Here is a 25447-nt window from a genome sequence, read left to right as displayed (position 1 = left end):
CCATCATATGACCATACCACCATTTAGCTATTCCTTCACTGATTACTATCAACTAGGAAAATAGCCTTGAACACGTTTCTCTGTATATGTAAACATTTCTCTGGAGTTGTTTTCTAGACATGGAATTGCTGGGCCATAAGGTATGAGCACTTTTAAATCTGATTCATATTACCCAACTGCCTTTCAGAAAGGTTGTGTCAATTTCCATTCCTCCCAACAATGAATGAATGCACGTTTCCTCACACCCATACAAACAGCACATTACCAACGAATTTTCATCTTCGCTGGGCTGATAGGGAAAAACTAGTATCAAGATGTGTTTTTTTGTTTGTTTTTAATCCTCACTTTAGAATATTTTTCTAGTGATTTTAGAGAGAGAAGGAGGGAGAGAGAAACATCAATTAGGTGCCTCCTGTACATGCCATGATTGAGGATCAAATCTAAAACCTTTTGGTATACAGGACAAAGTTCCAACTGGGCCACTAGGTCAAGGTAGTATCCCAGTTTTTACTTTGGTTCCTTATATAATGAGTTGAGTACTTCTTACTGTTGAAAGGCCCTTTTCTACCTTTTTTTCTAATTGGGTCTGTTAAAAATTGATTTCTAAATATCAAGATTAGTTTTTCATCCATGTCCCTGCACCCTGAAATCTCTTGGGAAGCACAAACAAGTCTAGGGGACACTGTCTGCCCCAGCCCCCGTTTCCAGGTCAGGCAGCCCAGCTGTGGAGATACCCACTGCCCTCTGCCCTCTTCGGCCCTGCATTTCTTCACCCACAAGCCCACAGGGAGGAGGCGGTGTCCAGGAGTCTAGCTGGTTTCTCCTGAGCGCTGGGAGAAGCCTCCCCTAGGGGTGTGGATGGAGCCCAGAGCAGTGATCACATGGCTGCTCTACTAGGTCAGGCCTGCCTTCCAAGGATTGAAGGCAAACCGCCTCCCAGCCCACACCTCAGCCCCCCATCTCCCTGGCCCACACAGTTAGGGACACACATGGCACCTACCCTGGCCCAGGAGTAGTCCATCGGCACCGTTGGGGGAGGTACCTCCTGCGCAGGGACAATGACCCCTTTGGTCACGAGATCATCATACACAGACCTGGGAGCAGGGAAAGGGCAGGAGAAAAGACACCCATGTGGATTTTCTTCTGGGCTTTTCTAAGCCACCCCAAGAATGCTCCTCCATCTAACACAAACTCTAGGTTTTCCTTCTCTGTACCCGCTTCCTGTCTGTGACTTAGTCTTACCAGATAGATTCCCAAGTGAAAACAGGCTCTGGCCAAGACTCCCCTATCACCTCTGAATGGGGCATTATAGAAAGTTGAATCTGGAGGCCAGGTAAGGTCAAAGGATCAATGGGAAGAGACAATAATAGTATTATCAATAACTCTTTATCCATCAATGAGAGATGGCACTTTCTAAATGTTTCTATGCTCATCTCTCATTGATGGCCACCCAAGCAGGGAGGTTAAGAAAGTGAATATGTTTTGTTCAATACCATTGTGAATGGCCTGTAACTGCTGCTTCTACAAACAAAAGCCAAAGAGAAAAAGGGTTTTAGACTATCCTCACAGCTGCTGAGACGGACCCGGCATATCAGACACCTCCATTTTAGAGAGAGGCTGCTGACCAGGATGCTCCTACCCCAGGTTCCTTACTTGATGAGTTCTCCAAGTTCATCAAAGCTCCGGGGCACAAACACTCCTGCCTCCTTCAAAGCCTTGTTCTTGGCCACTGCAGTTTCAGAAGCCTGGTTGGCAGAAGCGCCAGCGTGGCCAAATTGTACCTGGAGGGCAAAGGAGAGTGGTGTGACTGGGCTTGTTAATCCCCGAGGGGGAACAAAGGCTCCTGGGAAATGACAGCACTCATTACAGGCCGGACCTGCCAAACACTCTTCAGGAATCACTTCCTTCAGCCCCAAGCAGGCCCACTGAACATGTACGATGGAGGACTGGAACATCAACACATTCGGGAGCTGGCACTCAAGCTCACACAACTGGTATGTGATGGAGCTAGGATACAAAGCCTGGCAGCCAACTCCCAGACCCTTCCCTTGGCTTCCCCTGGGGCAGAGGTCCGGGGATGGAAGATACGGATTAGTTCTGAGCAACAGGTAAGGGATGCTACAAATTGACAACCTGAGGTTGAAGTGAGCTCACAGACAAGATATGATTATCCCGAAGACACTTTTTTGTAAAATAGGTACCAATGTTTAAAAAAAAAAAAAAAAAAGGTTTCATGTCAAAATACAAATTCCCAGCTTTTTATTTTTGATTTATTTGTTTATTTATTTTATTGATTTTTTACATAGAGGAAAGGAGAGGGACAGAGAGTTAGAAACATCGATGAGAGAGAATCATCGATCAGCTGCCTCTTGCAGACCTCCCACCGGGGATATGCCCGCAACCCAGGTACATGCCCTTGACAGGAATCAAACCGGGACCGTTCAGTCCGCAGGCTGATGCTCTATCCACTGAACCAAACCGTTTTTGGCAAATTCCCAGCTTTTTAAAAATCAAATTTGGTGCTGTAAGCTTATATTCCCATAAAGCAACAATTACCTGAAGCCAATGAGTAATTGCTGCCTTCCACCTAAGTATGTTATCGAGGTAAAATACAAATCCAAATAAATATAGGAGTTGACAGACTGTGGGAAGTAAGTGAGAAGGAAGAGAAAACCAATGTCTTTGATGAAGTGATAGGGAAAATGATTTAACCCAGTGAAACCTTTGGTACAAAACCCTGATTTAGGAACAGGGTTGGGGAGTGATTGTAATCACACCTAACCTGTTTGAATAACACTTATCATATATCCCAGCACTTCTCTAAACTTTATTCATTTAATCTTTCAGTAACTATGAATGTTTCCTATAAAAAAGGAAATGGAAGCACCGAGGGTAAAGTAACTTGTCCCAGGGTCACACAGGCATATGCGGTAGCATTTGAACCCAGCAATTTGGCCTCTGGCTGTGCTCTTAATTCCTAAATATAATAAAAGGTGCCCTAAGTGTTGAAAAGGTTAGCAGCTGCTGCTCCAATTAGCAACACATCCTTAGAACACGGGTTCCCAGTACATCCTTTGTAGGACATAATTTGCATGACTGAATGGAGTGGGAATGAGAAGATAGTCTTCACTCAAATAAACTTAGAAAATGCTAGCTGGGTTTAAACAAGTTTCTTTAACTCAGAGATTTCTTAACACTAAAACAAAAAATGTTAAAAGGGAGATGGAGATATTGCACATTCATAGTTTATAAAAGCTCCTTTGCTTTTCTGTTTATTGGGTTTGTTTTGAGGACCATCACTACAGGACCAGTGTTTTGTGGAACATACTTCTGAAAAATGCCACATTACCTATACCCCCTATTCTTAATCCACCTTTTCCCAAGGAGCTGTCTCAGTATGCCAATAGGTAGAGATTTATCTGATTTCCTTTACAGGGTGGAAAGTTCTGCAAGGTCATGTGAATCCAAACATCACCTATATAATAAAAGCCTAATATCCTAAGTGTCCGGTTGTCCATTCAACCAATCAAAGTGTAATGTGCTAAAGGCATTCAACCACTCACTATAAAGTGTACTGATCACCAGGGGGCAGACAGTCAACTGGTCAACCAGTTGCTATGACTGACCACCAGGGGGCAGATATTCTGAATGGTAGGTTAGCTTGCTGCTGGGGTCCAGCCAATCAGGACTGAGCAAGACTGGCCAGACACGCCCGGGAGCTCTCCTGCAGCCCCTCCCACAATATCAGCATCACCCATACACAAATTCATGCACAAGGCCTCTAGTTTTATATAAACTTTTAAAAATTCATTAAAAACAAAAACCAAAACACTTCCTGAGGACCTGCCCAACCTATTGGGTGATGATAAGCGCCCAGGCAGAAACAGATGAGCAAGATGCTTGCCCTCTGGAGGTGTCCTCAACAAAGTGGAGTGGAGTAATGCAAAGCTGGTTAAGAGAAACAGTGGAGAAGGAAGGGGTTACTTTTGGCTATTGGGGCGTGGAGGAGAAAGTGGTCACGAAGGAAGTAGTCAGAAACTGCTTCATGGAATAAGGGAAGAAGAATGGAAAGGAATAGTTGCTAAGACCTGTATGTGCCAGACCTTCACAATTATTTTCTTACTAGCGTCCTGGTGCATGAAATTTGTGCACTCGGGGAGGGAGCTCCCTCAGTCCGGCCTGTGTCTTCTCACAGTCCAGGAGCCCCACGATTGATTGCCCTGAAGAGGAAAGCCCCAACCACCCACCGCAGTGCCACAGCCACGTAGCCTGGGCTTCCCTATGTGAAGTAATCTATCAATAGATAGATTGGGGCTCCATCATCAATAGCCCCAAAGAGGTAGGCCCTGCCCACCTGGTGATGACAGGACAAGGCCTCACACTCAGAGCCCGCTGTTAGATGCTGAACTTACTATATGCCACCAGGCATGTTCACATACATTACATCATGCACATGTGACCTCCCCCCACACAGAACTTCTCGTCTCCTTCCCAGCTCTGCACCAGGAATGTGTCCTGTCCCCTCGTCCTCCCTTCTGGTCAGCTGACTTCTCAATGAAGCCTTCTCACCTCCCTCAGACACAGGCTGCTCCCACTCAAAGCAGTGACTGAGGTGGACTGAAAGAGCTAACTGCCACTAAGGTGACCAGACAGTCCACCTCAAATGCCCCACCTTCCCCTCCAGGAGTGATCTGTACCGGCCGTACCTCTGAGGAGAACATGGTGGCACAGGTCCCGATGCACCAGCAGATCACGGGCTTGGTGATGCGGCCCTCCTTGATGCCCTGGCAGATCTTATTCTCCTCAGTGCCCCCTATCTGCCAAGGAACAGAGAACAAGGAAACCCGTGAGCTGGAGGAACCCATTCTGAGTTGCTCCAAGCAGACTGCAGCAGGACAATCAGTCCCAAATCAGGCAGAGGCCAGAGTCTAAAAAATGAAGGGACATGGGCTTGGTCCAAACAGCCTGGAAGACTGAGAGTGGCAGGGAAGAACTACTAAGGGACAGCGGGTATTTGAGGCGAGTCCCGGGGACCCCTCCTTCCTAACCTGTGGGTAAGATGATTTAGGACCAGATTTAGCACAGCCAGGAAATGGGATGGGGTTATAGGGCTCTCCCAAACTTAAAAAAAAAAAAAAAAAAAAAATCACATGTCGCCGAAACCGGTTTGGCTCAGTGGTAGAGCGTCGATCTGTGGACTGAAAGGTCCCAGGTTCGATTCCGGTCAAGGGCATGTACATTGGTTGTGGGCACATCCCCGGTAGAGGGTGTGCAGGAGGCAGCTGGTCGATGTTTCTCTCTCATTGACGTTTCTAGCTCTCTCTCTCTCTCCTTTCCTCTCTGTAAAATATCAATAAAATATATATTTTTTAAAAATCACGTTTACTCTTCAATCCAGCTATCACTGCCCACCAGGCAGAGACATAGTCAGCAGTGCAAAGCTTCTCCTCTATTGACACTAAAACATCTTGTGCGGCACAGAAGAGTTAACAGTGACGATCCCCACATCCCAAAGTCTAAGGGGTGAGACTACCAGGGACTGGCACCTTAAGTTATACGTAAAGAAATGCATGCACTTTTAAAAAACTGATGTCGTACATAACTTTAACAATCAAAAAAGTTTTCCTTTAACTCACCTCTCCAAGGACCACAATCATTTTGACTCCTGGAGTGTCCTGGTAACGTAATACATGATCTATAAATGTGGAGCCGGGGTACCTGGGGAGAGCACGGAGGGCATATGGGGTCAGGAGGCGGTCTGGAGAGGTGTGTGTTCAAGTATGGGAATCATGCTTGTATTAGGAATAGTGTGGGTTTTCATTGGTGTGGATGCCCAGAGAGTCCGGAGATGCCTTGGGGGTTGGTTGGGGGACGGAGTAAGTGGAGCAGGAGGAGGAAAGGGGAGGAGAGGAAGAGGCGGTAATAAGCCCAAAGAGGTTCTCTTGGTGTGAGATGCCTAGAAAGCATGTGTGGTGGTTTTAAAGTATGCCCACAAATTCTTTTTAAAAGGTGGAAGAACCTCATGCCTCTCCTCTTGAAAACGAGTTTAATTTAATTTAATGATTAGCTTCTAATGAACGAAATGTGGCGAAAGTGATTTTATGATATCTACTCCCAAGGCTGGGCTATAACAAAAACAGCTTTTTCTGGCACTCTCTCTTGAATTGCTCCCTCTTGGGAAGCCCCAATGCAAAGTCCTCAGGACACTAAGCAGTCTGGAGGCTCAGAGAGGAGCCACCTTGCCTGCCCCGTGGATGAGCCCCCTCCCGCCTCAGGCCTGCCTTCAGCTGATTGCAACTGAGGATCCATGTGTAGCCATACCCTGAGGACCGGCAGGGGCGCTTCCTCACCCAGGAGTCCCATCTGAAATGACATGGGAGCCAGGGAGACGGACCAGGTGACCCAGCCTCCCAACAGCTTTTGGTTCCGAGCTACAGAGTAGCAGTAGTAATAATGGTAATCGGCAATGGCTGAGGTTCATGAGGATATTAAGTACTACTGATTATTGTTCCCACCAACAAAAGGAATGACACTATTTGTGAAATAAGAACAAATATACATTGTTCTCTGTGCCTAGTTCCTGATCCAGCTCCTACAACCCTGTGACCTCCTGAGTGACAGGAGCATCTTTTGTTTTAGTGGTTGATCCTTGAGCCATGTTGCTCCTAAAAACCTTTTAATTTCCTGAGTAATGGGGGTGATAGAAGCTCCTAAATCCCTTGGAAGTCCTGGGTAATAGGAACTCTTGGTGGACTCCTGCATAGCTCCTGGGAGGGAGCTAGTCGCCAGAAAGACCAGAAGCCTGGAACTTTCAGTCCTACTCCCCATCCTCCAGAGAGGTGAGAAGGGCTGGAGACTGAATTAATAATAATCAATCATGATGAAGCCGCCACAAAAATCCCTAAATATGGGGAATGGAGCTTCTCAGTTGGTGGCCAGAAATGTGAGTGTGGTAATAGTAGAGGATAAAGCAACAGTTTTTCCTTTTACTATTATTAGCTACAATGAACACATACTGAGTACTTACTAAATGCCAGCCTGTTAGCCACTTTATAATACATGACCTCATTTAGTCTTCCCACCATCTCCATGAGGTAGGCACTATTATTTCACCCACTGATATGTAAGGATGACAGAGGTCTGGGGGTGGGGTAAGTAGCCTGTCAAGGATGCCCCTTAGTAAACAGGGAAACTGGGATTTGAACCCCTTTGGTGTGATTTCAAAATCCGTCCTGCTAATCACCGCACTCTGCTGCCTCCCCATGGCCACCTCAAACAATAAACAGAACTACCCTGCAGACCCTGATGCCTTTTTAAAACACCTTTCCGTGTATTTTGATTCTTATGCTCATGTTGGTTCTAAGGCAAGAGTGGACTTAAGATATCATTCCCCCCTCAAAAAATAAAATAAAATAAATAAAATAAAATAAATTTTTTTTAAAAGATATCATTCCCACCAGGAACTAAGACAAAACTGAATGCTAACTGTAATTGGGAAAACAAATAAGCCCTCTCACCCCCCCAAAAAAACAACACACAGCTGTGTGCCAGGAATTCAACAGTAGCAAGCAGTGTGGGCTTGTCCCCCGCTGATCACCTGTCCCCGCCAATGGCCACGCCCTCATAGACGCCATCTGTGGTCCGAGAGATGATATTGTTGAGCTCGTTGGACATGCCCCCAGAGCGCGAAACATAGGCCACGCTGCCAGGGCGGTACAGCTTGGAGGCCAGGATGTTGTCCAGCATCCCGCCAGTATTCCCAATCTTAAAGCACCCAGGCTTGATGCCTCCGACCTGCAGGGGCAGAAATAGCAGTCAGGGAGGAAGGGTGAGCTCCAGATCAACCATCGAGCTCAGAAGAATCACCAAGCCCAGTACTACCAGCCCATGCCAGTCTGGCCAGGCTGGGGAGGAAATGATCAAGATAGCTAACACCTGCACATTGGATTTCCTACTTAAGAAGAATCTCAAGACATTATGCAAAAATAAGTAAATAAATAAATAAAGCCTTATTTATAAAACATGGCTTACTACTGACAGGTATATTCAGGGCTAAGTCATCTCCTTTGCTCTACAAGAGAGACAATGACCAGTAAAAAGGTATATATCACAGATGTGTACCTCTGCTCAAAATCACACACTGCCTCTGAGATGAAAGGTCCCTCTGTCTTCCCTTCACATAAATTTTAACATTAACAACCAAGTAAAAACAAAAACAAAAATATTCACAAAGCAATTTCTCCTTCAATAAAGACCTTTTGGTCAAAAATAAAGCCTCCAGGTAGATTTTTCTTTGGTTTCAAGTTAAAGGAATAATCAAAGAGTATGCAATGTTTGTATGAAAGTGGGCAAACACTTAAAACAAGAATCTTCTCATTAGTCCCTTGAAACTATATAACAGTGATATGAACTGGAGAGTGGGCTTATAAAAAATTAACTGGAAATGGACAGACTGACTTTCAAGAGGTACCTCTAAATCTTTTCAACTTAGAAGCGAAACAAAGAGTCAACAAGTGAGTTTCCAGAACGTCTTAAAAGAGCCTTGAACTTAAAAGGCTTTTTAGCCCTAGCCAATTTTGCTCAGTGGTTAGAGTGTTGGCCCTCGGACTGATGGGCCATGAGTTTAATTCCTAGACAAGGACACGTCTCTCATACCTTGATTCCTGGGTGCATGCAGGAGGCAACCAAGTGTTGTGTCTCTCTCACATGAATGTTTCTGAGGTTTCTCTGTCTCTTTCACCCCCTCCTCCCTCCCTCCACTCTCTCTAGAAATAAAAGGCACAAATATCCTCGGGTGAGGATAAAAAAGGCTTTGTGGAGAGGAAGCTCACTGTGGCAGGTCCAATGATTGTCACTCCCTTCTCGTCCGCCTTCTTGATCAGCTTCCTTGTGAGGGCCTCAGGGATACCTTCAGCTATGATGGCAATGGTCCGGATCTAGAGGATGGGAACAGTCCTGCCTCATTAACTTGTCACCTCAGGCGGGACCAAGAAGCAGCAACCATTCAAGAACCCACCTCCCATGTCCCCTTCCAGGCTCCAAGGACAAAGTAAAATTAGTAACACGCACTGCTTCTTTCCCCTAGTCTCTGTTCCTAACCTGATCACACCAAGCCTCCCCCAAAAAGAGAGGCGTGGACATCCCAAACTGATCTCCATTGCTAACATCACGGTGATTCGGGAACCAAGCAGGAGCAAATGTTTCCCCAAAATCTGCTCTCGTCAAAGATTTTTCCCCCTCTCCCACCCGAATTCACAAGACTCGGACACTTGTTCCCCACCTGCACACACACAAGCTATCTCTGGCTTTCTCTGCTGTGCCCTGATTCTATGTCCTCAAAGATCAAGGCTAGAATGTGCCAGAAAGGAGCTGCTTCCACAGTCGGAGGAGAAAGCCAGAGAAAGTGGGGAGTGGGCAGAAGAGAATGAGAACCGTCTCTGACTCTCACGCAGGGGCTGGCAAACTGTTCTATAAAGAGCCAAACAGTATTTATGCTTTGTTGATCATGTGGTCTCTATGGTAACTAAACTTTGCCTTTGTGGCATGGAAACAGCCACAGATAATATACAAATGAATGAGCGTAGCTATGTTCCAGTAAGACTTTTAACAGGCAGAGGGCTGGGTTTGGCCCTAGAGCTGCAGTTTGTCAACCTCTAATCTAGACTAAAAATCCAACTCATTTTTAGCAAGTATGCTTTCGTTTTTGCTTCACCTAGATATCCACACAAGTTTATCTTCTCCAGTTATACACTGAACCAAACCAGTCCAGAATCGGACAATAATTATGAGCAGATGAATCAATATTTTTTTCCATTAAGGAAGTCTTACAAATCAGTAACGAAGAAGACAAACACCTCAATGCGGGGGAAGGGGGAGGCCATGTCATAGATTAGAAATGGCCAATAAATGTTCTTTAAAGCTCATCTTAACCGAAGGTCTGCAAATCAAATAGAATGCCTATCAATTTGTCAAATAGATGTTTTTAAAACGCAAACATTGTGTTGGTAAGGGTACAGAAAAACAGGAATTCTCAAACTCCTGAAGGGCACGTGGGCAGGATGGTCCAAGAGCCTAAAGTCTGCTCATTTTGATGCAGCAGTTTGACCTCTAGACATTTATTCCGGGGAAATAATTAAGGATATGTACAAATGTTACTCCAACATGCTCATCACCATACTTGACAAGCAAAACTGATACTGCCAGTGAGTATTTACGCTGCGGAAAGAGTAATTGAAGAAAACGGATTATAAAGTAAGTCTGTAAAAGATTCCACTTGGTCAAATCCAGGAAAAGATGTGGATAAGGGTGTACGCAAACATAGCAGCCGTGTTTCTGGGAAATGGGACTTGAAGTACTTATTTGCTCCATACCCAGAACTTCTTGATGGCCCAGTGAGCAGCCCGCCTGCTCTTGGTTACTACCCTCCCGCCTGAAGATCAAGTGTCTCAACCACTCTCACCCACAACACTGCCAGTCCTGAGTCTAAGCCCTTTGTCCCCGGTGGCGGTGAGCATGAACTCCACTCGGGAGCTTTCCCTTCTACCCCCGTTTATCCCTAGGGCCGTGACTACCTGTGCATAATTCATGGTCTCAACTGTACTGTCATAGGCAGAGCGAAGAGAGGCGAAGTTGATCAGCACGTCCACCTCTGGGTGTTTCTTCATGGCATCAGCCATGTTCTTGAAGACAGGAATCAGGATCTCCTTGTGACCCCAGTAAAACTTCTGCTTGTGGTCCCCCCTGTGAGGAAGGCAGAGGAGGGGTCAGCACAACCTGTCCGGGTTGGGGACGGGGTCTACCGGGGAGGAGCTTCTAGAAGGTGGAAAGGCAGGGTTCTGCCCTCAGCTACTGGAAAAGACGCTTCAAGAATATGGCTCACCCCAGTCTGGGATGGGCAGTCGCTTCCCCAGCAAAGGGGATAAGTGAGCTCCTCCCCAGCTCAGTCTCAGTCAGGGAGATTAGATGAGAAAACGCCACTTGGCAGCCATCTGCAGCCTTCCTGCCGTGGCATGACTCACGTGAAAGGGTAGACCATGGCGGCCACCGAGGGCTGGTCTCGGGAGCAGACGTAGTCAAAGTCCAGCATGCCTTGCACAGCCCTGGTCTGCATGCCCCACACAATGGCCTTGGTTTGATTGCTGAAGAGGGTGGCGCTCTTTCCTGCTGGGCAAAAACACAGCGAGTGCACCAAGAGCACACCCCCCGGTGAGACCCGCAGCGGCAGGGTTATCTGCCAGACCCCTCCATGCCAAGTCCAGGGAGGGTGGCTGATCAAAACCACAAAGGAAGGTTAAGAGGATGGAGTTCTGAGAACTCGGGGAAGAGGTGGCCTCAATTTCTTCTGGACAGAGGTGGCAGAAAGTAAAGAGCTCAAGAGATCTGCCTGGCTAGTCAACAGCTCAGAAACACACAGAGATAGGACTCCCAATGCAAAGAAGGGGCCCCAGAGAATTCCTACAGGGCCTGCTCAATTTCACAGGAAAGGCATGTATGTAATCAGCCTCCTGGTCATATGCAAATGGGCACTTGATAAATTATTGTTAAAGTCACTGGAAAATTTTGGTGAACGCAGGGTGTTCCACAACCCTCCACAAGCCTTATCACCTCGAAATTGGGACATAAACCACCTTACGACAGGACCTGAATCCTCACAATTCTAGGTCAGTGCAGGTCCAATGAAGAGGTTTGCTCAGCCTTATCTCTCGGTTCCGGCCAGGCTCTGGCACGGGCAAGGCGAGAGCAATACACTGCCTATTCCTCCTGCTCTCCTCCCTCAACTAGGTGGCTCTTTCCTGCCCAGAACAATGCCCTTGGATGGGCTCCCTGGCTGCAGGAAAGGGGTGGGGGCAAAAGAAAAGAACAAAACATCTGGCACAAGTGGATTCCTCAGTGTTGGAGGAAAAGGCCCCTTCACCACCCTCAGGCAGGTGGCCTCACCCTCCCTTCCCTGAAGTGCTAAGAGAGTAGCCCTCAGGGGAAAACAGTGCACCAAGCTCAGTGGCATCTGGCATTAATGAACCTACTATACTAATGCAGACTTGACTAACCAAGTTCAAGGTCTGGTTAAATTAATTTAAGCTTTAGCTAGTTTGGCTCAGGGTCCCAGATTCAACTCCAGTCAAGGGCACATGCCCGGGTTGTGGGCTCGATCCCTAGTAGGGGAGGGCAGGAGACAGCCAATCAATGAGCCTCTCTCATCACTGAGGTTTTTCTCTCTCCCCCTCTGGCTTCCTCTCTGAAATCAATAAAAATAAATAAATAAATAAATAAATATATATATATATATATATATATATATATATATATATATATAAAATTTTTTTTTTTAAGCTCAATTTCACAAGGCATACAGAATTCTCATCTCCGCAGGCCCGCCTCTTCCATCACAGCCATAAGCTTCTCATGACACAGGCTCCTGTTGTTGCAAATACCCGGGATTTACTGTCACCGGACCCAACTGGATTCTGACAAGACATGAGATCACAGAAAAGCGAAGCCACCTAATCCAGTACCGTCACTTCTCAATCCCAGAAAATTGAAGCCCAGAGATGCCAGATGACTCAGATCCTAGGTCATCCAGCATCAGAGCCAGGATGACAGCTCAATTGTGCAAGTGAGGAGGAAGAGAAGCCCTGCCACTCCCATCCTCGAGGGAGCCCACACGGAGTCAGCGTGCGCACATTCACACATCTGTCTGTCCAAGAGGCGACAGGAATCAGACAAAGCCTGAGGTCTCTACACCTCCAGCACAAAAGGGGCAGGACCAGAGTGCTCACCTCCTTGTACAGAGGAGCCAAAGCCGATGGGGGCGATCCTCAGCCCACCAGCAGCAAGGAGACCCGAGGGAAACCTGCTCTGGGCTAAGAGCCCCGACTAGGCTCCTCTTCCAGACCGCTGAGGGGAGGGAGGGCCCTCCCTGGTACAAGCTGTCCTTCCCCTCCCACTTCTCAGCTCAGCTGGGGTGACAGTGAGCATCAACTCCTCCCCTCGGGTGGACGAGCTCTCAGAACGAGAGTGGCCCATTCTCTCTGCACAGCTCAGCCTCAGATCGTGCCTGTTAGGGAACAATGGGTCTTGCCAGATGGTGTAGGGACTGCTGGACTTTCTGAGGGGGCATAAATAACCCTGTCTAGTTATTCCTTCTCCTCCCCTCCCCTGAGTAAGAAAGGGGTCAAATATCATCAGAAGACTACCCTTCCCCAGGGTAAAATCTCCCAGGTTGTGCAAGTCAAGAAATTAAAGGCAGTCCTGAGGCTGTGAGCAGGTGTGTTCTGGGTGAGGACATGCAGAGAGCACCTATCCTAAACAGTGACCTCTCCTGCCCTATCCCATCTCCCACCCAAACCCCAGGGAAACCTGAGCTTGTCCCTGATATGACAGCCCTGGGATAAAGTCAGCAGTGGTGAGGCCGAGGAGAGGAAGGTAAGAAATGAAACCATCAGATGTTGATGAGAATCGGGGAGGACCATGGCTCTTGTCCTCACCCTCTGGGCTCTGCCCCTTCCCCTTTGGTTTGATGGCTCCCTCCTTCCCAGGAGGACTCTCTCTCCTCAGCACCACTCCACTCTCTAAGCTGTGGGCCTGGCTCTCCACCTCCTCACCCCCAAGTTTTGAGCCAGAGACAGCCACATGGCCAGGAGAGCACTGACTGGGGGCCTGAACTGAGCAGAAGTGGGAAGGGCGAGAGAGCCAAGACTAGGGCTTGGGAGCAGACCACACCGAGGCAGGAACAAAATATACCACACAGCACTGCAACCCAACGGGGAGGGGAAACAAAGCAAATGGTTAGTGAGACCCACTAACAAGCCACACGCAGATTTGGGCAGGGCAGGGGTGTCCTACCTTGCAGGGATCTTGAACTTGGGACTGAATCTGTCAAAGAAAATGACCAAGGCAACTGAGTGACCTGCTGATGGCTGGAGGCTTTGGAGGGAGAGGGTGGGAATAGGGAAGGGTCCCCTGGACAAGCCTGGCAAGGTTGACGCCCTCACCATCTCTCATCTATTCCACAAGAGACAGGAGGAAGGCCAGCAAAAGAGAAGACAGCACTGATCAGCAGAGCGAAAGTGAGAAAGCCAGGGTCCAAAAGGGGACAGGAGGGACACGAAGGCTTAGAGGGTATGCTGAACACTGAATCTCTGCCCCCCGCACCCTCGGGCCTCTGAAGGGACAGCTGGCCTGGTCCCAGCCTCTTAACACCAGTTCCTCATCCCTACAAAGCACACGATGATGAGGCCGACTGGGTTGGACCTGCCATTCTGGGCTGTGGGTTTGGGAACTGCAGGACAGTAGCTTCCAAATCTGGTGCCTGGAGCCAGTGTCACTATTTCACAAAATGCCTCGGGCACTCGCTGTCAGTATGTACTAGGGGAGGGTGCACAGGCCACACCAGCCCAAAAGCTAGTTACTGAACGCTGGTTGTCAGGGCTGGCTGGCCAGGATCACATCTCTGGTAAGTCAGGGATGGAGACAAAAGAGGCAAAGTACAGATGGGCTGGTAGACAGCGGATTCCTTGTGGTGGAAAGGAGTGTCTCTGTAGAAGCCCCCGGATGATGGGGTGGGCAGGAGCTACCGATATACAGGAGCCTGTTCTGCCCTCCACTTGGGAGGAGAGTCTGGGAGACCTGCCCACCTCCTGGAATTTTTGTAACCCTCTCTCCTCCATAACCTCCCCGCCCAGATCACACCTGCCCACAGGAAGTAGGGGGAAGAAGAGAAACAGTGGGGAGTGAAGTGACCCAGGTACAGCATGAATCCTCAGCGCCGGGGGGAGACCACTGGGAAGGCTCAGCGTGTCCTCCCATCTGTTCCCACCTCACGCACCAGGCCCACTCTCACAGCAAAGCCCAACCCCTTCCCTCACCGCTGCTGGTGCAGCGAGGCCCAGAAAGGGAAGGAGGCAGGGAGGACCCGAAACCGCTGGGATTTACCTGATGGCATGGCGGGCTTGGCCTTCTTTGCAGGTGCCACCTCATCTGCCCTGGCCTCGGAAAAAGATGCAGTCCTGCTGAGGGCTGCAGCCTGGGGTGAGACAAAGAGAGGGAGGAAGAGTCAAAGGCAGCCCGGGGGTGGGGAAAGAGCCATTGGTCCTTGAGGCCCCAGAGAAATCAGGGAACAAGAACTTGTTACAGCAGTTCTTTATAAGCTGCTTCCAAAGCGCTATTCTAACAGCCTTTGGAGACAGGAATCAGAATTGTCTCCAGGCTGCAGGTAAGCAAACTGAGGCTCTGAGCAGGCATAACTGCCAAAGTCCCACCCACAGCAGGATTTGAACTCGGGTCTGATTTTTAAAAAAGCTGATCTTTCCATTATACTACCTTGGCTGGCATAGACAAAAAACTGGCCGAAATCCAGAAACCAACCATGTAGTACCACAGCCGCCCCTCCCCCTCCATTTCCCCAATGTCCCCAAATGGCTAGGGACAGAAGAGGGGCACCATGTTCTGGATGGGATGGGGGTGTGAGGAGCTGAGAAAAATAGCATGGCAGGCTTTATGGTAGAGGCCAGCGGGCACCTACCGATGTGCTGCCACTGGCGTTGAGGAGGAAGTTCGCAGTGTGGGCGGCTGTGGGTGGCTGATTGGGGATGGGGCGGTGGCCCAAGGCCATGCCCACAATGGCCGTCATGTGAGTCTCGGTGCCAAACACGTGGATGGGGATACCAGTGGTCTTCCCTGTGAAGGAAGGAAGAGAGTCCGTCATTCAAGTCTTCAAATAAGGGCCCAAGTCCACACAACTCTGCAAAGGTCCTGTAAGATCCTGCCTGATGCCTGGCACTTCCTGTGCAAGACCAAGTCTGCAGCACAGTCAGCTGTCACATCTTCACCAGCAACGAACCTGTGAGCACAAGCAACATCAGAGTCTGCACTCCTCCCGTTCACAGCCTAGACCCTGGCTCTCCCACCCCGACCCACCTCGACCTCACATGGCCCCTCCCGGGCCTGGCCCCTGCTCCTTCCTCTGCATGGAGCTCTCATCCCAGACCTTCACCCAGCTGTTCTGGTCATTCAGCTCAAGTGCCTCCTCCCGATGACCTTGAAACCTGCTCTTCTCCACACCACCCTGCTTGTTTCACCGCAAAGAGCCCTGACAGCATCTTGTTCCAATAATTGTTTACTTGTTTAATGTCCCAACTGTGACTGAGTGACATTCACTGTGCTGGCCCGAAGGCTGGGACCATGGCAGGCACTCAGTCCTGGGGGGCAATGAGGATTTGGCACTGCTCCAACTGACTGAAGTAGTTTTGGTGTTTGCCATGGACACCAGATTTGGAAAACTGGGAAGATGGAGAAGATTTTGTCTCTCCAATCACTCACTAGCAAAAGCCTCATGTCTGGCACCCCTCGGGCACTTCACATGAACCCCTTCTCCACACACCACTGCTCTTGGCAATGAGGGCTGCATTTTACCCAAGACCAAAGCTGCTGGTCCCAATGCTCACGGGTTCCAGGTTCGATCAGGTCAACTTAGGGAGACCTGATTGTAGTCCTGACTGACAAGATGTGGTCCCAGACTTCTTGAAAACACTGAGTGGTAGGCCTTTACCCCCTCCTCCCTAAGCTCAGCGAGGGGCACAGCTCTCCTTTTCTACCAGTTACCAGAGCCTTGCCCCCTCACCCCTCACATCCAGGCCACCACTGTCCTGGGCTCTGCTGCAGCCTCCTAAGAACTCTCCCTGCTTCTATCCTGGCTGCTGGTCACCTAAGTCAAACTGTGTCACTCCTCAGGCCAGAGTCTCCCCACAGCTGTCAACCCAGGGTCAAAGCCAAGGATTTCCTAGGACCTGTACTAGCCTCACATGCCTACACCCGCTGCCCCTCCAGCTCCAACACCCAGCCCCATCCCATGGCCACCCCCACGGGGCCTGCACACGTGGACACACTCCCACTTCAGGGCCTTGAACCTGCCCTTTCCTTTGCTGACAGTCACCCCTGGCATGCTCCCTCCTCTTTTCCAGGTCACCTATCCAGTCAAGCATTCTCTGATCACCCCGCAAAAACTGCCCGTCCCCTCCCACACACACTCCCCCTTCACCCTGATGTCTTCCTTCATGCACTTAGCGAACCTGACATTACAGCCAACGTCCTCAAGTGCACAAGGGCCACGTGGTCTGCCATGCATCCTGCAGTCGCTGTAACCGCAGTGCTTAGCACAGAGCAGATGTTCTCCCTGAATATTTGTTAAACAAATAACTGAATGAAAAGGCGTTACTGCCCTGACCCATTTGGCTCAGTGGATAGAGCGCCGACCTGCGGACCTCGGTTACAGGCACATTCCCAGTGGGGAGGGGTGCAGGAAGCAGCTGATCGATGTTTCCCTCTCATAGATGTTTCAAACTCTCTATCCCTCTCCCTTCCTCTCTATAAAAAGTCAATAAAATATATATATTATTTTTTAAAAGAAAAAGAAAATGCATTACTGCCTATTCTGAAGTTTAGGACAGGTCTATGCTGAGAGCAGAAAGTGGAAGTAGAAGCGAGCTGCATATTCAGAGAGGGGAGCGGGAGAGCACACAAGTGTTCACAGACTGACTCCTTCAGGAATCCCAAGGAAGCAGGCCACCGACGCTCAGGGAGGGAGGGAAAGAAAAGGTCCCCATCTTACCAACTTCTCCCATCACCCGTAAGCCCTCCTGATAGTTGGGGCCACCTCTTCGGACAAAGATTTTGACCTCATGTTCCTTCAGGGGGCCCTGGTAATCTCGAATCGCTCTCACGATGCCCTGGAAGTACAAAGGGACAGACAGACATGTGATTACAAGTCAGGCAGCCGTAATGCCCAACTGGTGTAGTAGCTCAGTGGTTGGGCGTCAACCCATGACTCAGGGGATCACGGTTCAATTTCTGGTCAGGGCACATGCTGGGGTTACAGGCTTGATCCCCAGTAGGGAGTGTGCAGGAGGCAGCCAATCAATGATTCTCATTCTTGATGTTTCTCTCTCTCTCTCTTTCTCCCTTCCTATCTCTAAACATATCTTTGGGTGAGGAATAACAAATTAAAAAAAAAAAAATACAGTCAATGTCCTGCAAAAGCTTCTTCAAGAAATTTAGGGGAACAGCCCCTGCAATGGGTATCGAGTTTGGAAGTAAGAGAGAATGTACAGGTGTGTACCCATTTTGTCTCTCCAGATGGAGGGAGTATACTGAGCCAGGAGTCTAATTTCTGTCACCGAAGGCCTTGCACACAATTCCTGTCCCAAACCTCACCACCCTTATCACCTGGGCTGGCTTTATTATGAGATTGCTCAGCAGTTAAAACAAAGCAGTCGAGATTGATCTGTTTCAGATTTGTCTGCTGAATCGGGTCCAATTAGGGACCCGTTTTAGGCAGTCTGATGAGGCCTGGTCCTCCACATCTTGAGAGCTCAGACTTTTAAGGTTGATATTTATTTATTCATTATTCTCAAAACCTATGTGAAAAGTACCAGATGGGGCACATTCTTTTGAACAGCTTCAGTGAGCATCTAACAGTGGAATAATAATGGCCTCCTCGGATGGCTACCTTGAAGGGAATGATTCTTGAGACATGTTACCTCTGTCATCGTTGTTGACCCCGTCACTTTTAAAACTGTGCCCATAGCCCTGACCTGTGCACAGGGATCAGGCTGACGGGCCCCTGGCTAGATAACCAGGAGCTCCAGGTCGTAAAAACACTTTCTTTATTCTGACATTTTGGAGAGGAGTCTGATGACTGAGAGACGAAAGACTAAGAGTTGCAGAGAACCCAGTCTCACATTGGAGCACTGAAAATGAGGGTCCATTAAGATACTTCTTTAAGAACTAGTCCTGAAAGGGGGGATGGCAGAATTTCACCTTCTCCCCACAGCTCAGATGGAAGAATTATGGCCCAGCGAGTGCCAGCTGCTTGCCCAGAGGCACAGCTTCAGATCCAGACACAGCTTCTGCAGCCGCCACAAGGAACCCTGGACCAAGAGCCTCTCTCTGGAATGGGTAAGTCATGGGAACTTGCACCTGTCTTAAATTTGCTTGTGAGGACCTCCCTTTCCTGGTTCCTCCAAACCCACGCTCCTCAGAAACTGCAGTCGCTATGGCCGATTACCTTGAATGTGGCAGCCACATTAGTGAAGTTCGCGATGCTGCCTCCGATGATGAGGATCTTGCCTGATTTTGGAGTCAGAGAAATCAAAAAGGGTTAGAAAGATAGACCTGAGCATCTTATCAGAAAGCCACCTGAGAGTTCTCTCCACTGAGCAATGGTCTCCCAACTGTTAGGAGGTATCAGTACAGAGGTGGGAGAAACAGGCTGGTCTCCTGATGACTGACAGCCTTATCAGCCCCCTCTCCATCACCTCCATCACCGAGCAGGGGGTTAACCCAAATCCACAGAATCTCTATGTCATTCCTAGACGGCCATCCAGACACCCAACTTGGTTTCTGCATACACCTGGTGGGAATCCCACTCCCTCTGGCTTCAGGTTAGGCTAACTGGTATGTATAGTCCCCAACACGGGACAGGCGGTAAAAGGAGGCTGAAATGACAGGGTCGGGTAACAAATGTCTACATGGGCCACTAAGCACAGTTGATATCAGTCAGAGTGAGAGCACGCCTCACCTCCTCCCTTGCACCTGCTCATGGGGCTTTAAGTACACATCACCTCCGTATCCTCTCACAGACTCTCATCTGAGAGATGCTATCACTGCCCGCTGCACAGTCAGGGAAACTGAGGTCCTTAAGTTAAGTGAGTAGCCCCGTGTTGCAAAGTACCAGGACCACAATCACAATCTCCATGCCTCCTAAGCCCAAAGCTGTTCCCCCTGTGGCATGCTGGGCCATCCCGAGGAAGGGGCATGAGTCTCACCATCGGGGTGCTTCTCCCGGGTCATGAGGGAGAGGATCGTCTTGGCATAGTCATAGGTCTGCTGCTCGCTGGGGGCGCCCGAGTACTCCCCGTAGTTTGCCAGCTCATTGACACCCCCTAGATCGCAGATGGTGTCACTGCCAGGGAGATAGGAAAGTCAGTGCTGGCTCCAACTCTAGCAGCAGAGGGTGGCAGCCTGGTAACTGGGAGGGCACGCAGGCGCCTCCAAAGCCCTCAAGTCAGACTATGGAACTGACCTTGAAACCTCAGACCCTCAAGCCCCACAAGTGACACTTCAAGGCTCTCCCAGGCAATGCACTCTGCCAGCGCTGGGCCACCGTGAGGCCCTGGACTGACTGACGATGGCAAATAAAGTGAACAAAGAGCATCTCCCAACACAAAGGAAAAGTGCACATTCCACCCGTCCCTGCCAGGCCGCCCAATGAAAAGGAAAACTGCTGCAGCCGGAGGGAAGCCCAGCCAAGCAGGAAGGGGTGTGGCCCATCACAGCCCAGAAAGGAGAGGACTATTGGGCTTCCAGTGGAAAACCAGCCGTCATCACAAAGGGTGAGGACTAGGAGCCCAACATCTCCACCGAGTGAAACGTCTGTTCACCTGTGACCTGTGGGGACACAGCAACATTCACTTTCTGGTTCGTTTTCTGTATTTGCTGTGGAATCCATATTACTAATTCCAAGTACTAAAACTAATCAAAATAACTTCATTTTGAAGCAAACAGGAAGGTGCATGGGCCCCTCTGGCAGGCCCGCGATTCCTGCTCTGCACCACTGAGACCTCCAGGTGAGGCTCGATCCAGGCTGTGAACATGTGACCCAGCTGGCACCTTCAGTAGCCCCTCAGTCACCTGTACACGACGGAGGCACCACCTCCAGCCACCATGGTCCAGATCCTCCCTTTGGGGTTCAGCAAGGTCAGCTTCAGGCTCGCCCCACTTTTGGCATCTAGGTCTGCAATGTAAGCTTCCTAGGGATCAGACAACAGGTGGGCCCTGTGGGCATCCCCTTCACCAAGGCCCCGGATCTCAGGACTCTTCCTCCCTCCCCTTTCCCTGAAGACACATGAAGAGGTCCTCATTTGCCTTAACAGAGCCAGGAAAAAGGGGGGACAAAACACGATGGCATCTTCAATACAAAAACCACCCATCTCCACTGTCACCACTGAGGGCAAATTTCCCAATTCTTTTATCTCTGAGGGTCAAGTCCTTGACCCTCTATCCAAGTCCCAAGCCTTGGTTATGTCACTGCTTCTACAACAGCCCCCACTCCCAGCATCTGCAGCCTACATCACACCACCCTCTCCCTCCATAGACCCTAGCCCTCTGCCAGCCCAGCCTCTTCCACTGGCCTGAGTTACAACATGCCCTGCAAGCCCCATTCTGCTGTGAGATCTCAGAGAGGATGGAGAGAAAAGGAGCAATTAAGATTCTCAGCAAGTGGCAGGGAGAGCTACCTTTCTGACAGGATTATGGGGGGCCACTCGGAATGACCAAGAAGTAACAAATCAAGCTAAGAGCCCCGGGAGGCTGATTGCGAGAGAAGTCTAAAAGGATTTCTGGCCGGGATTCAGAGGCTTGGCTGACTCCCACCTCCCATCCCCTTTGGAGTTTTAAAAAAATTAAATGGCTCCCGACCTTCCTTTCCCTGCCAAATATATAGCCCACTATGGGCCAACTGCTCATCTGAGATTAGTCACCCTCCCCCCGCCCCAACACTCTCCATCTCCTCCCCAAAGCAGCTTACCTCTGGATAAGCCTCCCGCCCAAAGGGGGGAGGGAACTCTATATCACCCCATTTCACTTTGCAGATGTAGTCAGCGGTGGCATCCACTTTGGCTGCCAAGTCAAGCACATAGACGCCATCTTTGGTCACAACTGCGAGAAAAGCAGAAGCAATCGGACACTGGCCCCAAGCAGAGATGACCACTAACCTCCAAATCCCTCCCCAGACTTCCCCACCAGACACACCACTCCCATGGTCCAGCTCTCATACAGGCCGACTTCCTCATTCGGCAAGAAACCAGAATAACTCTTATGATAACACAGCTTCCCACCATCAAAGCAAAAAAACAAACCCTAGGAGTCCTATAGGTAATATAATAGGAAAGTCGCTATGGCAATTTTTAAACATTTTCTATAAAATGCTACACAATGTGCCTTAAATATTCACCCATCCATGATTTAAAAAACATTTAAAGGTATAGGTTGCTGTCAGAAGACCCTCTAGGTATGCACATTTGGGCTTTTGCAGTCTGGCCAGGAAGCCTCACTGTGGGGTGGGGGTGGGAAGGCGTGAGGGTACACTGGGCCCCACGCCAGCAGGGCTCATTCATTGCCACCTCACTGGACATCTATCTTCCCTCTCCCCAGGGCCATTTAGCTAATTAAGTTAGCACAGAGCCATCTGGTCCATTAGAGGGACTGCATCCCCAGCTGCATCTGGAAGCAGGACTTTGCCCTCAGAAGCCCTGGCCAGAGCCAGATCACACCACCTGCCTCCTTCCCTGCCTGAGAGGCTTGGACCAGGGCTTCCTGGTCTTGGGGATCAATGATTGACCAGCTCCTGGAGGGAGGGGGAGAGGGGTGCTCTGAGGGCACAGAGAGGAAAGAACAGCCTAAAAGGTCAGACCAGTGCAGAGGCAGCCCTGGTCCTAGGCAAACAGCCTAGCCTAACCTACTGGCAGACATAGCCACAGAGCCCTCAGACCAAAACCAGAACAAATTAAGGCCCAAGAAAGAAGCTGGAGCTGGTTAAGGAGGAATAACCAGTCCTTTGAGAGCTCAGACGCAGGAGCCTACCCTCGGGGAGCTGGGAGATGTCTCTGCACACACCTGTCTGCACTGCCTCCACATGTAAAGGCCAGGGTTACTGTGGGCACTGGAGCCCTGCGATCAATGACCATGTCCCACCACACCCCCCACCCCCAGACCCAGTTACCAAGGGGGTTGATCTCGAGGTAGGTGAAGTACAGATCCTCATAGAAATTGAAGAGACCAGAGATAAAGCTGGCCAGAATGCTAAAGGGGGAGGGGTAGAGACAATCAATCCATCAATGAGCAGGCTCAGCAGCAATGTCACCCACTGCCGCTGACAGCTCCACTTCTGCCACCCCGACACCCCGCCAACCCTTTTGCTGTCCTCTGCCAAGCCCACTCCTTGGACATCACTCTTCAGCCACTGAGGCGGAAAGGAGCTGTCAGGCAGGGAGCCAGAGGAGGAGGTACCAGACAGGCAGGGGCAAGGTGAGGGACGCTGACGGCATATTTCAGTCTGAGCCAGCCAGCTGTCCTCTTTGGGACCTGGGGTGGGGGGTGGGGATACGGGGCTGTGTGTGCGCCTGCCACCAGATAGAGAAGACCACTCTGCTTTCCCTGCGCCGTGCCCACAGCCTGCCAGCCTTCCCTATTCCCCCCGCCACGTCCCTGCAGACCCTCTCACTCAACTCTTTCTTGTCTCCAGGGGCATGGACCAACAGGTGTTTCTTGACGTCCTCAGGTTCCAGCTTTTCGTCCACCCCGACAAGCAGCTTCTTGGCTTTGGTGTCCACATCGCCCACGTCCACCCCCCCTTCGTGGTGGAACAGGACGTAGTCCCCTTGTCGGGTAGCATAGATGCAGACGTAGAACTCCTCCGCCTTGCAGGGGACAAGAGCACCAGGTGGGTGGGGGCACTGGACGGAGGACAAGGAGCCCAGGCCCTGTGGTGTCATTTCTAAAAACACTCACCAAGGGAGACCTGTTTACCACTCGCCCTCCCCAGGGGACAAGTGGAGAGAAGAGACCTCTGCCTGGCTCGCTGACAGTCCACCCTCAGCCAGCAGGACCCGAACTGGGGAAGGGGGTTCTGCCTTCAAATCTTTCTCATCTCAGCACAGGAAGTGACCAGGCCTGATTCCTCCTGGCTGCAAACTAAGCCCTTCCTTCATCTCTGGACTCCCCGCTCCGCAGGCCCCAAGGCCCTCAGTGCAGCTTCTGAGACTCTGGCTCCTTTGACTTTTCTCCAGCAGCTTAATTTCCCCTTTCATCACTTTAGGTCAACAAACTGAAGGCTCCAGGAGGGAGAAGGCCCAGCTTGGAGCCACCTCACACGTACCTGACTGTGCGGAACAAAGGGCTCGATCAGGAAGTTCTTGAGAAAGCCTTTGGCCTTGCCCACCTACAGAGATGACGGGAGATAAAGCTTAGATGGACGGCATGTCTTCCTCCTGAGGGCAGAAGGAGGAAGCACCCCCTGCTCCCTCCACCCCAAAGTCCCTTCAGAGGTGGAGCCCAAGCACTACCACCACAACGCTCGGAGAGGATTTTTTCAGAAACCAGGGCATCGGGCCACACCCCTAACATAGCGATTTTCATCAACTGTGCTGCAAAAAAGTTTAAGACGTGTAATAACTATTTAGTCAGGGGCACTGACCTCTTTTCCCTTAGGTTGTCAAATAGAAAAATGACAACAGCCAACACAATAGCCGTCCAGTGGGAATTAATCAAAATTATACCTTTTTGTGTGTGGGCTTGGCAAAAAATATATATATTTTGGTGTGATGCAGAATTTCAGTAATGACTTTGTGTCTCCCGAGATGAAAAAGGTTGAAAATCACTGCCCTAGCTAAAGAAGTCCTCATGAGATCCCCTCTTCCCTCTGCTGGCCCTGGTGCAGCCGTGTACTGGCCTTGCGTGTTCTTTTTCTGCCTCCTCTGGAGGGTGATAAATGAGCTGCAACATTGTCTCACCCCCAAAAGCACACAGATGGGGAGTCACCTCCCTCCCTGCCATCACACAAATTAGAACTCAGACAATCCAGGCTATCTCAGAGCTCAGGCAGGAGAGCCAGCCCGAGGACCAGTCAGGCAGGGGAACCATGGCGGGGGCGGGAGGGTGGGAGAAGAGGAGAGAAAGAGCTTGACGGGGAAAAACTTTTCCACACAGACTTTCATCACTGACGACAACAGGCCTGCAGAGCTAATCAGTGTGAGTGGATCCCTGGCGGCAGCCAAAGCAGACATCCCTCATCCCAGTGTCCTGAACCCCCGGCCTGCCCATGCATCATGCTGAGTCAGAGACCAGACAGTGATCCATCAGTGGTAATGAGCTGCTCCTGAGCCAAAGCTACTGCCAGCTCAGACGCTCTGACATGCCCTCCACAGCCAGCTGAGGAGAAGGGAGCATGAGGACTTCCCAGGGGACACTGCTCAGCCCCCAATCCTGCTGACCTTTCCCTGGAAGCACAAAGGTCAAGATCCCCACCCCCGGCTCATGTACAACTTCATGATCCCTCGTTACCTATAGGGCCAAGAACAAAATTAGGGCGAAGAGCTGATTTAAGGAAGCCCAATCAGAGAGGAGGATGACTCCATCACCACCTTCATCCTATTTCCGAGGAGCCACAGAAAATCATCCCCAGTCCACGGTCACCCCAGAGGGGACAAAGCCAGGTGTGGGTGGCACAATCTCCCCAGGCTAAGCCATCAGCACATCCTCCCCTCAATTCTCTAGCTCCCTTTGGGAGTGAGAAGAAATGCAATTTTATTTCCGAGCATCTTTTAACCTTCCCAAATCATATTTCACTTTAGCTCTCTCATCTACAGCGATTCGATTATACACCAGGCCAGGAGAA

General features: G+C 50.0%; 1 protein-coding gene and 1 long non-coding RNA gene across 8 annotated transcripts in view; both read right to left on the bottom strand.

Moving 5' to 3' along the window:
* The window catches only part of ACLY (ATP citrate lyase), a 40033-nt gene that overhangs the window by 7783 nt on the left and 6803 nt on the right, over positions 1 to 25447 (bottom strand). For 3 of the 7 annotated variants that reach the window (XR_004990327.1, XM_036451495.2, XM_036451498.1), the window contains exons 4-22: positions 23930 to 23992; positions 23281 to 23471; positions 22775 to 22854; positions 21581 to 21711; positions 20686 to 20804; positions 19821 to 19957; positions 19061 to 19122; positions 17606 to 17723; positions 15521 to 15675; positions 14932 to 15022; positions 13843 to 13872; positions 11019 to 11163; positions 10572 to 10740; positions 8832 to 8936; positions 7598 to 7794; positions 5637 to 5718; positions 4707 to 4817; positions 1654 to 1781; positions 1001 to 1094 (exon numbers count right to left, since the gene is read on the bottom strand). Coding sequence is in view for 6 of the 7 variants with exons in the window: in XM_036451495.2 (XP_036307388.1) it covers positions 1001 to 1094; positions 1654 to 1781; positions 4707 to 4817; positions 5637 to 5718; positions 7598 to 7794; positions 8832 to 8936; positions 10572 to 10740; positions 11019 to 11163; positions 13843 to 13872; positions 14932 to 15022; positions 15521 to 15675; positions 17606 to 17723; positions 19061 to 19122; positions 19821 to 19957; positions 20686 to 20804; positions 21581 to 21711; positions 22775 to 22854; positions 23281 to 23471; positions 23930 to 23992 (2208 nt within the window). In the remaining variant the exon portion in view is untranslated. The remainder of the gene's footprint in view (positions 1 to 1000; positions 1095 to 1653; positions 1782 to 4706; positions 4818 to 5636; positions 5719 to 7597; positions 7795 to 8831; positions 8937 to 10571; positions 10741 to 11018; positions 11164 to 13842; positions 13873 to 14931; positions 15023 to 15520; positions 15676 to 17605; positions 17724 to 19060; positions 19123 to 19820; positions 19958 to 20685; positions 20805 to 21580; positions 21712 to 22774; positions 22855 to 23280; positions 23472 to 23929; positions 23993 to 25447) is intronic. The other 4 variants (XM_045586264.1, XM_045586265.1, XM_036451496.2 and 1 more) reach the window with 3 other exon arrangements.
* Positions 7339 to 7590, bottom strand: LOC118726564. The gene is made up of 2 exons (XR_004990330.2): positions 7458 to 7590; positions 7339 to 7394 (listed from the first exon to the last, which is right to left on the bottom strand). It is a non-coding gene; the product is annotated as an uncharacterized LOC118726564 (long non-coding RNA).

The sequence above is a fragment of the Pipistrellus kuhlii genome, unplaced genomic scaffold, assembly GCF_014108245.1.
Source record: "Pipistrellus kuhlii isolate mPipKuh1 unplaced genomic scaffold, mPipKuh1.p scaffold_m20_p_22, whole genome shotgun sequence".
NCBI classification, from domain to species: domain Eukaryota; kingdom Metazoa; phylum Chordata; class Mammalia; order Chiroptera; family Vespertilionidae; genus Pipistrellus; species Pipistrellus kuhlii.
The sequence above is the reverse complement of the archived record's forward strand: the minus strand, read 5'-3'. Positions and strand labels throughout refer to the sequence as shown.